Below are 15,852 nucleotides of genomic sequence, written 5' to 3'. Positions count from 1 at the left end.
TGCCTACTCAGGTCCTTTTGCTTCACCTGGCATCGTATATCAGAACAGCGGGCGTTCAGTAGTATGCTTATTCGCTATGTTTAGATATAAAGATGGGTTGGAAGACCCGAAGGAAGTCTGTGGCCGGTGTGTGTGTGCAGTGCGTGTGTGTGTAACAGTCAACTCATCAGAAACTCAACCTAAAATAACCATCCTTTGTGCACGTGACAGCCACCAAAAGAACACGCCCACGTGTCAGGTTGGCCTGAACGGTAATGCTCAGCGAGGCCCTCTGATTGTTCTCACCAACGGCTCTCTTTAAACTGATGTTCCATTGCTCAAGAAGAATGAGAGAAGGAGAACCAAAATAAACCCTGAGTGTTGCAAACCGAGATGGGGACGGGGCTCAGACAGTCTGAGCTTTGATGTGAAGGCCAAAATGTGGCGGATCGCTTCACATGTATCAGGTGGTGAGAGTGGGAGTGTGTGTGTGTGTGTGTGTGTGTGTGTGTGTGTGTGTGTGTGTGTGTGTGTGTGTGTGTGTGTGTGTGTGTGTGTGTGTGTGTGTGTGTGTGTTTATGGGAGGGGTAGATGACTGCACTCTCTCGCCATTATCCCCACCCCCCCGATACTTCTCCTTCCCTCCCTCCCGTCTGTTTCCAGCAGCCATGTCACAGCGTTCAAGCCTCCACTCAGACGTCAACCGGCATCAGCACTAAATCCACAATCAAAGTCACTTAACGCCATACGGCCCCGCGTGAAGCTGGAACACTAAGAGCAATGCCGCGGCCTCAGAGGCATACCAAGTCATTCCTTTCATTTGGGATTTGATTTAAAAAAGGATGATCATTGACAGGACAACACAAAGTAATGTCGTAAGGAAGCGAACTATATCGGCACGTTTTCATCAATGAATTGAAAAAAAACAAAGCTTATCTGCAAATGCTGATGTACAGTGTGCATCCATTAGTATAGAGCATTCATAGAGGGAGCCCAGCGGTGTATCTGGTGATCCAGGCACAGCTGAAGTCCTGATGGGGAATTCTAGGCTGTGAAACCCTATTAGCTCTAAGACGGTCGTTTGGGGTTTCAGCAATTAGCATCCGCATGAGCCATCCAAGACGACATGGAAACCAAATCAGTCCGTCTTCAGAAAGACGCCGAGGCATTTAGCTCATGAAAGAAGGAGGAGAGGGTAAAAATAACGACCTCATCGTTGCGTTTATAGCTGCATGCCGTGACCTTGTGAACGTATGAACGTCTGAAGTTTCATTTCAATAACATTAATAGCAAACTTGCACCTCATCAAGGCTCAATCAAGCATCACATGAGATAATGAAGATGATGCTGATAGCAGTCCCTTATTGTAAACTTGTAGGGAATATTACCATACTGGCATGATGTGCATGTTACAAACCAACAGGATCGTATTCCTCTGATGGTCTGAATCCGTCCTGAATCCTATCAGTAACAAGTGGAATAGATAACCATGATGGGGGAGCAGTTGATTGATCATATCGGAGTTGGTTTTAAAAAGGCATCGTTGGTGAGTAGAGTAGAGGGACCTCCAGCCCTGTTTAACTCAAATATTAAAGAGAACTTGGAAGGCATGTCTTCAGCAAGGAATGTACTATTGGATAGAATATAAACCAATAGATGATGATGAGGTGGCGTGTGTGGGAATATCAAGTCCATCAAGACGCATTCATGAAGTGTGAGTGATGTGTAGCCTAGCAGTCCAGTAAAAGCTATTGATTGGCTACTCCCCTGATGTCACTCTATGAGTAATGGACAAGAGGAGTTGAGAGCTATCAAGTCTCTGGAGATATCCACTGACATAAGCCTAGTGCCGCTGGGCAACAAAAGCATGCTTTCTGATGACGATACCATAGCTACATCAATACAAAGCACGTAATTGCATTGCCTGTATTCTATAGCTATGTACCGTTTTTTATGTTTTGTTTGGCTCTCTCTGTCCACACTAAAATATGTGTTTCCTGAAGGTTTGTATTGTTTGTGGGTGTCAGTTTAATGAGGTTTCCTCATGAATCTTATTGAATCCAATTGGGATGTCAACTTTCTGAAATATGACCAGGCCTTTGTGCCCTGCCCATTACACCTCCACCAGTCCTGGGGTGAATAGCATAGCTAGCTCCAGCCAGGGCGTCCATGAACAAGCCATTAAGACTGACACTGACACAAAGACACAGACACACACATGAACAAGGCCAGCTAGTCTGCTTTGCCTGCGAGCCAGAGCGAGGGCGTGAAATTGGGATTTTTTGCGGTTGGGGCAGAGGTCCGTAGCAACGTGGGGGGTGATGGGACAGCATGCGTTGGGTGGAGCACAACAAGGTAAAGTAGTGGGTTGGGTGAGGGGTGAACGAATACAGAGGGGGGATGGATGACTCATCGGCATGTAATACGATCCCATCACAGGATGAGAGTGCTGGAGAGGCTGAGCAGCGGAAAGCAAGGAGCAAGACATTTGAGAGGGAGGAAGGGAGGGAGGGGGAGAGATATAGAGCGATGAATGGGAAGTTTTCATCGAGCTGTTCTCTCTCCCTCTCTCTCTCTCTTCCTCTCTCTCCCTTCTCCTCATCATCCCCATGGCGTGACATCACAGTGGGACTGGTGCCATCCGCCCGACTCTGCCAGAGACCCTGTTCATTCATGAAGTCAAAAAGGGCGCCACCTCCTTCAATCAGCATGAATGATGCAATGATACAACTAGCAGTGGCAACATAGCCCCTACCAATAATGGACAATATGCTTTCTATCGTCCTGTCTAAAACTAAAAATAGTCAACAGAGTGTATAGACCGTGTGAGTTTGAAAAAAAAACTAGGGCTACTTGGGGGGAAAAAATTAAGGACACATCAATGGCACTATTCAATGCTGAATATCTAAAAGTGAAACTTACTTTTTCATAAAGAGCTGGCCTATTTATAGCCAAATACCAGCTCATTTTACAACCTGTCCCCCTCTCCACACACATTCCACGTAGGACTGAGGGCTTGTATTTATCAATGGAAGAGTCCGTTTCCTGAGGTGAAGTTGCCCCTTCCTGTAGGGAAGTAAGGTGAGTTAAGTATTTTGGGGTCCTTTTAAAAAGGTACCGCACACACACCAAGATGTAATCGGGGGGGGGGGTACGCTAACCACTAGTGGGTTATAATTGGCTCTTTTGAACATGACCAGTGCACCCCAAAACAAGCAGAGGTGACTGTAGTGTCTGAGAGAACCTTTGATGGAGATTCCCATCCAACAGCCCCACCTCCCCCCCCCCCCTCCCCCACCCAGTCTGCGAACGCGGGGTCATAAACTCTCCCAACATGAAGGGAGACCATTCAGCGCCACACGGTGATAAACTGGTTGCGGGGGGTGTGGGGGGGGGTGGGGGGGTAGCAAAAAGAAGGACACAGTGGAGGAAAGAGAGCTAGTCTGGTTTTGAGAGGGGCATTTGTTCGGACAGCCCCTGGCAACATTTAGATTTCCATGTTGGAAGCCTGGAGCCAGGAATAGCAGGAGTGGAGCTGTTGGTGGTGGTGGTGGTGGTGGTGGTGGGGTTGTAGTGGTGGATTCTCAAACCAGAATGGTCAAACCGGAGTCAGCCCAGTGGCCGACTAAGAGAGACGACCTGAAGGCACACAATGGGCTGGATATCCAGTCATCCAGCAGTGCTGGGACGGAGTCTCTATTCTTAGGCCTTCACCACGGCTGCTTGGCCGACCCCTCCGAGCATAAAGCCTGTGGTCATGTAAGAGGTTGTGTAGGGGTAGGCTACTACTGCTGACAGACCAGCTTTGGCCAAGAAAATAAAATCTTCTCCAGGATCACCACTACAGACACAGAGGCTACTGAAGTAGACAGTAAGTGAGACTAATGCCGCAGAGCCATTTTTTTTTGTTGCTTTCTTTCCCTCCCTCTATCCATCTCTGAAATCACATTAGGTTATGATGGGAAAGTGCATTAACTCCTCTATATTGTTTATGCCAAAGTCTGTTCGCATTAGGCCCCATCCCTGGCTTCGATGTGAGCTCCTACACCTACACCAATGTCACAAAGTATTTATCTGATCCCCATTTCTTGGAAATGCCCTTCTATTAAAATAGTTGAACCTTTTTTTGAAGTATAACTCCACTCTTTTGACAGAGGAGTTTCAACGGTTAAAAAAGGTTACAAATATTTCCTTGAAAATACTAGAAAGACGTCTTGAAGCAAATCAAATGTGCAACCGTAATGGTTGCTCAATCATCCATTATGCAATGACCTTTATGCAACATTAACATTTTGCAACCCACATTTGGGTATGCATTTCCAAAAAAGTAAAATCAAAGTTGTGTGCAACATAGTGAACCCAGAGTCTTTAAACAGACTTTTAAAAGGCTTTATCTGTAATTTTAAGTCTTTAATTTAGTAATCTTAGAAATATCTGTTTTATTGTTTTTGGCGACACCTTTGGCGATAAGTGGTAATGTTTCCCAGAAATACAAAAAGTGTCACCACCGACACCCATTTCGTAACATTCATAAATGACAAGTACTTTCATCAGTGGGCCATAGGCTCCATCACCATTTTGTTATCTCATTCGGCATATATAGTGATTTGTATAATTGTAGAGGTACCACTTTAAATGTCCCTTTTGTACAAAAAGGTTTAAAGGCACCCAGTGCAACTTTATGTAAACATTCAATGAAAAATAAACATTCAATTTCTAGTCTTTTTTACACGTAGTAAGTTTCAATAACTCCATACCATTACATATCGACATTCAAGGAGCAAAGATGATACGTCGCTGTGTGGTGAGAACTGATAGAAAATCGTAAACAACAACAATCGCCGGTGGGGAGAAGCCATTTTTCCATTGACTGGAAGCCTGCTTTATTTATTGTAGGTTACAAAAAATAAAGAAAATGGCGGCATTGTTGTTGTTATCGATTTTCTATCAGTTCTCACCACACAACGACGTCTCATCTTTGCTGCTTGAATGTCGGTATGTAATGGTATGGAGTTATTGAAACTTACTATGTGTAAAAAAGACTAGAAATTGAATGTTTATTTTTAAGCCTCGAAAGTTGCACTGGGTGCCTTTAAGGTTGACCTGTCACAGGGTGCAGGTGGCGTTTGACCTTCACAGTGTGTGTGCAAGCTGCCCTCACACGCTCCTCTCCTGCTGTAAACAGATGGGGTACGCGCTGGTGGAGTTGTTTAGCAATTAGACCAAACACACGACAATCCTGACAAACAGTTTACACTTACTATTGCATTTTTCCCCACAAAATATGGGGACTGCCTCCTCTCTGTCCAAACTGCAACATTCCGGAGACATATTTTATGTTCGAGTTTTCCCACACACATTCACAGAAAGTACATCATGTGACCGTTCCTTTCATGGTAGCTTACTGTAAGTGACTGGAAATCTCTAAATCTAATTATATATGTATACAACAGATCTGAACACTCAACATTTGTTGCAGGGCAAGCCCTGGGCCCCAGATACACAATTGATGAATTCCATTAAGCCCAGAAGGGTTACGTGCCAAAAGCTCCAGCCCCGTTTTACAGCCACCGTCGTGCTTCTCCGTGGCCTCGAATTGTCCCTCAAACGGGACCCAAAAGCAGTTGTGGTCCAAGTGGTGAAATAGTTGAAGCTCGAGATGATTAATTGGCCATCTATTTTAAGCGCTAGGGTGCACTCCGTTTGTGAAGCTAGATGGCCTCATGGCAGAATGAGGCATGAAAAAACATCAAACATCTGGTAACCATGCTTTCAGGCCCTGCTTCTTTATCTTGATGTAGATGGGTGCATGTTTTTTTCATGCTGTGGAATTAGTCCACCGCTTTGTTCAGATCAGAAGATGTGACTCTAAATTGATAACTGTGGAAAAATACAACTTAGTTGTTAAGCAACAGGAGATGGGAGATTTCACAGTGTGCCAATTCTCACACACACACACACACACACACACACACACACACACACACACACACACACACACACACACACACACACACACACACACACACACACACACACACGAGCATACGCACAAAGAATAGTTGTGACTCACTCCATCAAAGGCTGTCTGGTCTTTAGGGGGATAGAAAAGAGCTGGTTAGCATGTGACTGTTCATGACACAAGAGAAATCAGGCTCTCGTAAAATTCCTGCTCATTTACTCAACATTTTGTCATCCTTGCCTTCAGGATCCCATAAAAACAAACACGAGTCTGGGACAGCAAGTAAAGTCTCTCTAATGGGCAATTATGGGGAGCAGGCAGAAGACTGTGTTCCGCCAACAATACGGTGGTTCAGGAATGGTGTCAGAGTCGACTCTCCATAGCCGCTCAGCCTCTTGGCCTGCAGCAGACGATTCATGTCTCTTAAACAGAGTCCAGGAAAAGTTAAGGAACACAGTTTCTCAACCAACACCCGTAGCTTCAATTTGACTAGCCCTAAACTTAGGAGAATTTGCTCCTACCCTCATCCTCCCTTAGGGAGGCTAGAAAGCATAAGACTCCCATTTCACTTTATATTACAGGACCAGCACGTCATGAGGGTGCCACTGTGTGTGCTGTATCAACATGCTAGAGCCTCCCTCCTCGAGCTCAGAAGACCATTCTTCCCTTGTTCTTCGCCCTGGGAGACAATCCACCAGGTATCTCAATTTAGATGTGACAGGATTTGAGATATGTACACAGGCTATGGAAGTGGTTTTGTATCAACTCATCATGAAAGTAGCATTAAGATATGATACATGTTGATCGTAAAGACAGCAGCAGCAGCAGCTGCAGAAAAAGGAAGAGGCCTTGCATGGCTCCCGTCGCAGAAGGACCATGGATGATCCCACCAGAACAAGGTGGAACAGCCATTGTTAATCATCCTAAAAGTTATGGAAACGTAAGTGATGTCTTAGATGTTTCCATCCATTTATTTCTTCCCAAGATTAGAGAGCTCTGTCACCACATGTGGAACCGTAAAACATTAGCAACCACCAAAACAAACTGACTAAAATAGTAATTGTGCTGCACACCATGCAGGCAGGGGCTAATCTGCATCGGGGGCTATAGAGACGTTTCAAAGCAGCGTGGCGCGTGTTCGGACTCAACGACGGACAGAACATGGGGAGAATTAGGGCGGGAGGTTCTGAGTGGGAGGAAGAATAAATGAGTTCAGCGGCCTGGGCAGTCATTGGGAGAGAAAGCCCAAGACAGCCAGTGGCGCGTGGTAGAGGTAGCAGACGCCTGCTCTCGTGACTCATTGATTACAAGCAGGGAGTGAGTTATGTTGATCAAAAACTACACGCATCAGGAAGAGACCGCATCAAGGATCAAGGTTGACGGGAGGAGAACAGACTGGGCTAAAAATACAAAAGACAGGATATAAAGGAGGGAAAGAGTGGAAAAAAAAGGGCTAGAATGAAATATTAGTCTGGAAATAGTGAGTGGGGTAAATGTTTTAGGACGTGTCTACTTAAGAGATAAAGTAGAGATGGATGTTTGGCGAACCGTGGATTACTTTTTGTTTCCCCTTTAACTGCGATTGTTTGCTGTTCCTTATCAATAAGAAACTTCTAAGAGCAAAACATTAAATAAATAAAAATAGTCCTCTTCAGATTGCTCCTATTTAACATACAAAAATATATAATAATCAATCCCACACAAAATACTACATTTCCTTTTCAATTCATGAAGGGTTGTTTTCCATTCAAGTACTTTTTCTCTTAAACAGTTGGAGCTGAAAAGAGCATCACATGGGCCACACCTCAAAGCTCTCCTGCTCCATATGTTTACCATTAGGCACACCATTGTATCTGGTGCTTACACGCCTCGTTTTATGACGCCGCTCTGCGAGGCAGAATGAAGGCGTGCAGTCACCGGAGAGGCATCCAGAAGAGGACCCAGGGAACAAAGTGCCTTTCCGCTCATCCATCCCATGGTAATAGTGTGAATGAATGAATGAATGAATGAATGAATGAATGAATGCGGTAAAGTGAATGAAATTTCAGCTGGCTGGTAAGGATCAGATAACCCATTTGAAGTGACAGCGTGACATCATCAAGTAGCCCAGGAGAAGACAAGGCAAGGTCATTGTGGACACGCACAGACCTCAAATTCTACTTTGGCGCCGTTACACCCAGAAGAACCGCCGGCCCGAAGAGAAGATGTATGTCACTGTGGAATCCATTGAGAAAACGGGCATTGCCCTCTGGGTTACTACCAAACATTCACACAAGTCAAGAGAAGACACCATATACATGATAGATGGATCTGGGCATTTCACAGCCTCGGCTGAACAAGAGTCAAGTTTTAGAGAACTGCAACGTTCTCGATTCACCCGAGGTCACACATCATATGAAAAACCCAAATAGAACTGTTTGGGTGACCAGCCCATCAGCCACACATCACAAGAGGCAGGCTAGCTTGGATGTTGTTTGCACAGCTGCTGGGGCAGCCATGTACACTCAAACACTGGCATACATTACATGGTGTTACGGGATTGGGTGGGGGGGGGGGGGGGTGCTGACACATCAAACCAGAGCCAAAAGCTTAAGCGTATGCAACAACCCTGGACCTGATAGAAACTTTGAGAAGCTACACCTTGCAATAACCTGCCAACTTAGGACCACCACTGCAACTGAGTGCTTGGAGCGTCATGCGGAGAGGGTGCAGTGTGCCGGTGGCTGCCATGCAAAGGTTCTTGGCTAAGGCCTCAGGTATGCCAGTTATGAAAGCAAAAGTGTATTTTAATCAGATGAAAGTCAACCGCCCCCTCATCTTCACCCTCTCGCTGACTCCTTGCTTGTCTTAGTCCACCCCAGCAAAGTATGCTCACTAGCATTCCTGTCAGTCACTCAACTCTGACCTTTGGCCCTAACAAGAGTGAAATTAATCGAAAAACAGGAAAACCTTGGGCAGAGGAAAGCATTTGTACTTTAAAGCATTGTAAAAAGAAAAACAGAAGGAGCTACTGCAGCACTAGATTGATAGACAGTTAGATGAGTTTTTTCATTCCAACTATCCCAATAAGCCACTAAATAAAGAGAACCGTCATTGATAGGCTGCTTAAGCAACTCATGGGGACGTCTTCCTAATCACTTGCTTCAGTGAAGAGGGTGTTTTTACTGCAGCATCTCACCTAATGTACTATAGTCTTCCATGACATGTAGCATGGGAGATTGATAATGTGTGGAAGGGAGAATGAATGTATGTGTGTGTGTGTGTGTGTGTGTGTGTGTGTGTGTGTGTGTGTGTGTGTGTGTGTGTGTGTGTGTGTGTGTGTGTGTGTGTGTGTGTGTGTGTGTGTGTGTGTGTGTGTGTGTGCACGCGTGTGTGTTACTGTAAAATGCAACAAAAAAATAACTCAATTCACGCCTGGAATGTTAGGAGCCATGTTTTGGTGTCACCTCTGAACTGGATGGTGTGCAAGTGTTTTAACAGGAATAACCTCAGTTGGAGAGAGAATAAAGACTTTGGTAAGTCGACACTAACTACACTAGCCTTTGTCACCCCCACGCAAAGAAAAGCAAACAATACAGTTTGAATGACTGAAAACTGACTACTGGAGCCTCCTGGCACCGGTATCCCACCATTCTCAAGCTGCATGTTTGCTGTAAAGCCAAGTAGCCCCGTCTAGAGGGAGTAGGGCTGCTTTCACAATCAAGACGTTATCAAATGCATTCTGGGACCAGAGCCCCTTAACCGCTTCAGTAGATAGTACAGCAAAGAGTAGCCAACCCGCTTCAATGTTATGCTTTGCATGACTAGGATATTGTGTAGTCCAAAATTGACTCCGTTCATCAGCCCCTATATCTCTATAGGAGCAATAAGAAAAGCATGTTTGTGTTAATCATGTGAAATTTTTCTTGCCAATCGCTGCGTGACCCAAGAACACAAAACATGAGCCAAAGACGTTTTGCAAGATGGCAATCCATTCTACAGTAATCAGCAATTTTTAATGGAACTTTTATAGTTGTACTCGCTTGTTCTTTCACAACCAGGGGTTGTCAAAGGACAAAGGGTTATATGAGTCTGTTAAGTGTAGGCCTATTAAAAGCATTGACATATTCATGTTTTGCCACCGGCTGCCCAAACACAATCAGAGATGCAAGTGTATGGGCCCAGTGGTATTTAGAGTAATGAGAGAGATAAAAGGAGGGATATGAATATATGTTAACTTATAATAGACAAAAAATGAATGGATATTCATCTCCATGGCATTGGACTATCCCTGTAGCCCTCAAAGGGTCCCAGGCAGCAGGGGCAAGCATCAGCACTGCAGACTCATCACCTTGACCTGCCTACCCGCCCACTTAAAACCCTGCCGACACCACCGCACAAGGAGAGGAAGTGTGTGTGTGTGTGTGTGTGTGTGTGTGTGTGTGTGTGTGTGTGTGTGTGTGTGTGTGTGTGTGTGTGTGCGTGTGCGTGTGTGTTTACCCAAAAGAAAATATTAATTTTGCATAACATGCAATGACATCAGTTAATGTTTGTCATGTCTTACTTTATATTAGGCTATAAAAAACACTTGCATAGCACAGTATTTGTTCATGTTATGAATCATGGCAACTGTTGAAGTAAACTCAGTATAGTTATTTCATTTATCCAAATGTTCACGATGCATTCATGTTGCACTCCCAAACCCTGCCCTTACATCAGTTAATACAATCATTCACACACATGGCAGAGTCAACCATGCAAGGCTCGTCAGGCGCTCGTCAGGAGCAGTTAGGGTTAAGTTTCTTGCTCAGGGACACATCAATACTCAGCTAGGGGGAACTGGGGATCGAACTACCAACCTTTCGGTTTCAACACAACTGCTCTACCTCCTGAGCTAACCCGACCCATACTGGCAACTATAATAATCGATATCAGTAATGCCATCACACAATGCATTCGGGCAAAGTCAGTCTAGGATATTAACATTTACTCAAGTCATGCGTGCGGGTCTTATGATAGCAATTTAATAAGGACGTTAAGTAGGCTGTTCGCATCTGAACGTCCCAACCAACATGAAGTCATACAATCAAGCGGTAACAGTCAACTATAAAGTTAGAGGAGCGGCCGGTTAGAAGCAATACAATGAAAAAGAAACAGAAGTATCTAGCCCTATTACTCTGGTTGGATGAGGCGACTTACCGTCCATTTTTTCAGCCTTTATGATAGTTAATGTCGGTTTCATATCGACAGCTGCCGTCATGACCATCAGATCAGGGTAATAACGCCGCGTCCCTGTATTGTTATGTGGATGTCTCCAAAACAATCTGAGAGAAACGTTGTCCTTTATCGCCCAATAACTGAAACTGCTCTGTTCTCTCTTCTCTCTCACTGGTTCTTTACCCCCCGGAATGCAACACTATCGCGAACAACTGAACTTCAATGGATCTGTCTCCCGGTTACAAGCACACGCTCTCCCTGTCCCCTTTCTTTCTCTCTCAGGCACTCATTTCTTCCTTATGTTGGTTTGGGCGTTTCTGAGCTCTGGGAGGAGGCTGTTCCTTTCGCTGTAGTACGACATCACAGGGGCGGCGTTACGGACCCGCGAGTGATTCACAATTCAATTACCTCCCCTTGCCCCTGAGAAAAGAACCACTGAGCGTGTGCCTAAACGTCATCAGAGACGATCATCTCATTCTTCCCTAGAATTAGGCTATTTTATATTTATTTTATTTTAGATAAATGATGGTACAACAATGTTTGAAATATTCGTATTCAAATGGGACCATCCTCTCGCACTGAACGAAATAAAACCGCATACAACATCCAACGATCTTGAATGCATTGCTTTGATTTGGTGTGCTTGTTCTTTGGTTAAGAGAAATAATCCTTCGCAGCTAAAGGGGGGTCGTCTGTGTCCAATTCAGCATGTCTACGCGTGCTCGTAACTTGCAAGTCTGCCCAATAAACACCTCCCAAGTATTTCCTGTTCAGCCTGGCTTATACTGATCAATAAAATACTTAATGTCTTCTGCCCCACAGAACTACCTTGCAGGTACATTGGCATATACAATGTATTCACAAAACCAATAATGATTTCTGTCACCCTACCCAAATCAATCGTAATTCAATATGCCCGTGGTCTAACAGGCTGTTCATATATGCTTGCCTTGTTTAGACTTTGGGTCTTGCTCTAATGTAGTATCGCAGGAATAATCAGCACACATGATATAGCCTAGATTTTATTTTACACTATCACTGCATATTCTAATGTCTAAAAGGGAATAACCATAAATGAAAAACCACATTGTTGATGTTTTTTTTTTTTCCATGGCTCCACCTCCATTCAAAGTAACCCGGTTAGGGAAAGTCAATACGGTTCATGTCTCTGTTAAGTCTGTAAGATACTTGTGCATGTGCGCATGTACTTCCAAGCGGGACGTCTGGATGGAGGCCTGGAAGCATGGGATATTGATCACGTATGGATCGTCAAACCAGCAGCCCTGCAGCGGCTCCATTAGCAGCCATGCTCGGGTTTCACCGTCTAGATTGGGGCGTCGGAGGAAGATTCTGCGAGGAGAGTGCGGGTGGGTGCTGTGGTTGATGGGGGGGCTGCGCTGTACTGTGTGTTTGTCAGACAGACAGACACACAGACACACAGACGGACACAGACGGACAGACTGGCTAATGGAAGTAGAAGAAGTGAAGGGCTGTTGTTTGAGCCGTCCCTGAGTCTATCTCTGTCCGTAAGTCTGTCAGTCAGCCTCTCCCTCACCCTCTCACTGGCCCTCTTTGTTGTGTGTTAATGAAGTACTGCTGTATAGCTGTTCCAGAGAGGACAGCCCAGGCTCTTTGTTGCCCTGGGGGTGGTCATTAGGCGTTAAATGGTGTTGCTGACTAATGTCCAGTACTGGCAGTCCAAGGGGACGGCACTTTAAATACTTGGGGTTTCACACTCACAGTGATTTCTGGGCGTAAAACCCATATAACTGTATGCGGCTTCCGCATGTAGGCCCATATTTTTGTTTCATCTCTCAGTTAGGAGCTTGTAGATGCCTTGATAACATATCATAATGATGTAAACAGCTCTTTGAGAAAAGGCTTTGGGTCAGAATTCCATAGGAAGATAATATCCTCTAACATTTGCCAGACATCTCAGTACTAGTTGTGCATGCATGAATGCATTCTTTGCTTTGGCCTTTCATGACGGCAGATCATTCAAACAATATATATCTTGAGTTCAATCGTGGTACTAACGTCTATTCTCAAAGTTTTGTATGGCAGAAAACACAATAAAAACGATTGTTCCAGATCAAACTGGCTTTTCCTTTTTTGGACAATGGATTTTCGAGTGTTTCTTATAACAGAAAAGCCCCTATGTTGTACAAGTCTGTTCCAGCAGCAATGACCCCTTTCAGGCAACATGTGAGATTCAGTTCCTCATGTCTTTGCCTCACCTGGCATATGCTGTTGCCATGGTTTTGACAGTTAGCTGGCTTCACACATTAGCCCTACCATTGAGCACCCATATCTAAAGGGTTTATTTTGCTCTCCATTTCTCTCTCTCTCTCTCTCTCTCTCTCTCTCTCTCTCTCTCTCTCTCTCTCTCTCTCTCTCTCTCTCTCTCTCTCTCTCTCTCTCTCTCTCTCTCTCTCTCTCTCTCTCTCTCTCTCTCTCTCTCTCTCTCTCTCTCTCTCACTTTCTCTATCTATCTCTTGTTTGTCAGTTTTTTTCTCTCTTTCTGGCACATCTGTTATGTCTGCTTAGCCATAATCCACAGATGTAAGCATTACACCTGCTATGTCAACTGACAATTTATTTTCCATAAAGACATCCCTACAGCTGTTCGATGGTGTTATCTGTTGGTGTTAACAGTGCTTCCCTCAAAACAATCTGTGACAAAAGGGTTTTTTGACAGTTTGAATAGAAAAAAAGAATGGGTTTAAGCGTGTTTTATAATAGCCCCGCTAGACAGCTAGACTGTTTAAAGAAAAAAAAGTGTACAAAAGGATTGCAATTTAGACTTATCAACAGCAAAACAAACGTGTTAATCTATCCAATACACCTACAGAACTTTCTCACAGAAACACACAACCACATAGTAGACATTGAGACAGTGAAACAGTGGGGTCCTTGTGGCCTCTGTCTAACAGCTCAGTCATAGCTCTGTAGAGGCTGCTGTGTCAAACCATGCCACAGGCTACATATACACTCCTGCTGAGATCACAGGCTTAGCCGGGACTCTTGCAGTGTGTGTGTGTGTGTGTGTGTGTGTGTGTGTGTGTGTGTGTGTGTGTGTGTGTGTGTGTGTGTGTGTGTGTGTGTGTGTGTGTGTGTGTGTGTGTGTGTGTGTGTCTGTGTCTGTGGGTATATGAATTTCTGGGTTTCTGTGTGCACGTTCACGCCCGTTTTTTTCCCTCAATGTATGTGCGTGCGCGCTTTACCTTATGTGCGCGCGGCCGACAGTGTGTCTGAGTGTGTGCATACGGTTAAGTGCCCTGGGTTAGCAGTAAGGCCTCCCTGAACAAAGGCACAGCTCTTTTCTGAACAATTAGCTTCGCAAAAAGGACATCTCTTCTTCCATTAGTGGCACCACGTGCCCCCCCATCGCTCCATTGTGCAGATAATTAAATTATCCCCACCCCCTCTGAGTTACTCTACCTCCCAGACCTCCCTCCTGTCTCCTTGCCCTGCCTCCCTCCCTCCCTCTCTCCCTCCATCCCTCCCTCTCTCCCTCCATCCCTTCCTCTCTCCCTCCCCCCTTCCTCTCTCCCTCTCCCTCTCTCAGAGGCTAAAGAGCTCACAGATGAAGAGGCACTACCCAAAAAGCTTAAAAGGAAAGAAAAAAAACCTTGCCGTCATAAAATAGCCAGCCTTATGTTTTCATTGGTTCCTCAGAATACATGTTTGAGGTATGAGTTACAGTTTACTGTAGTAAAATCCAGTAAAACAAACCTTGGGGAGGGGAAAACAGTTCCCATTATTTTAATGGCAGTGCTCTGTTCAACAGTATCTATAGATTATATCCATAATGCATACATTTATTTTTCTCCATGCGAACTAAAAACATTGTCTTGTGGTTATATTACATGACTTGGATGCATTGTTAATTATTTAGAGTAAACTGGCTGACTCACTGTCAAAAGTGAGGAGATATTACTCAACGAGTGTAAACATTAAAACAATAGCAGGTAGCGTGGAACGGTTAAAGCTCCACCTTCCCCAATGAACTGGCATGGCTTGCCTCATCAACGCTTACGGACAGCGTGCGATTAGGGACAGCATGTCCTGTAACCAAAGTGCTGTGCAATTTGTCATCGAGTACAAGTGGTGCTTCCGTCTTATCACTTCCTTGAATTACAATAGTGGGGCATCATCGTGGCGATGATGCCCCCTATAGACAAGAGGATTGCATTCTTTTATTCAAGTAACAAAAAAAAAAAAAAAAAACACTCCCTTGCCTAGGGAATCACAGAGGAATATATGGTTAATACCCCATGGTGTATTATTAATAATAAATGCCAGTGTTTTTAGGTAATGTCATACTTGTTGAAATGTGATGGTCATATTTAGTTGGTTAATCAGACTCGGATCCCATGGCTGTGCCAATCACCGTGGGGTGACATTCAGAAGTGACTCAAAACCACTCCCACCATGACGAAAGAATGATTACAACATTTAAACAAAAAGAACATCATAAGGTCATGAAAACACTCAAGATATTATTGCTGTTTGTTCTACTCCTGACAATTGACGAATAGGCTGAACTCCATACACTGCTGGGACGTCCAAACGAGTGGTCCCAGTTTGGGGGCATTAACGAGTGGTGGGGTGGGGGGGGGGCCCGCCGTGGCGTAGCCCCCTGCCTCCAGAATTGTCTGTAGCTTTTCCGTCTCTCCCTACTTGTTTTGTTTTATTGTTGGAGGGGGAAGTGT

At 44.7% G+C, this 15,852-nt stretch overlaps 1 protein-coding gene across 4 annotated transcripts in view; it reads right to left on the bottom strand.

The window, feature by feature from the left end:
• The window catches only part of ets1 (v-ets avian erythroblastosis virus E26 oncogene homolog 1), a 36,290-nt gene that overhangs the window by 13,207 nt on the left and 7,231 nt on the right, over window positions 1-15,852 (bottom strand). Inside the window, exon 1 of one of the 4 annotated variants that reach the window (XM_030380494.1) lies at window positions 11,120-11,487. The exons of the other annotated variants lie outside the window; for them this stretch is intronic. Coding sequence (XP_030236354.1) covers window positions 11,120-11,186 — 67 coding nt within the window. The 5' untranslated portion in view covers window positions 11,187-11,487. Of the gene's footprint in view, window positions 1-11,119; window positions 11,488-15,852 lie in introns of those variants that run through there. 4 annotated transcript variants of the gene reach the window in all.

The sequence above is a fragment of the Gadus morhua genome, chromosome 16, assembly GCF_902167405.1.
Source record: "Gadus morhua chromosome 16, gadMor3.0, whole genome shotgun sequence".
NCBI lineage: Eukaryota > Metazoa > Chordata > Actinopteri > Gadiformes > Gadidae > Gadus > Gadus morhua.
The sequence above is the reverse complement of the archived record's forward strand: the minus strand, read 5'-3'. Positions and strand labels throughout refer to the sequence as shown.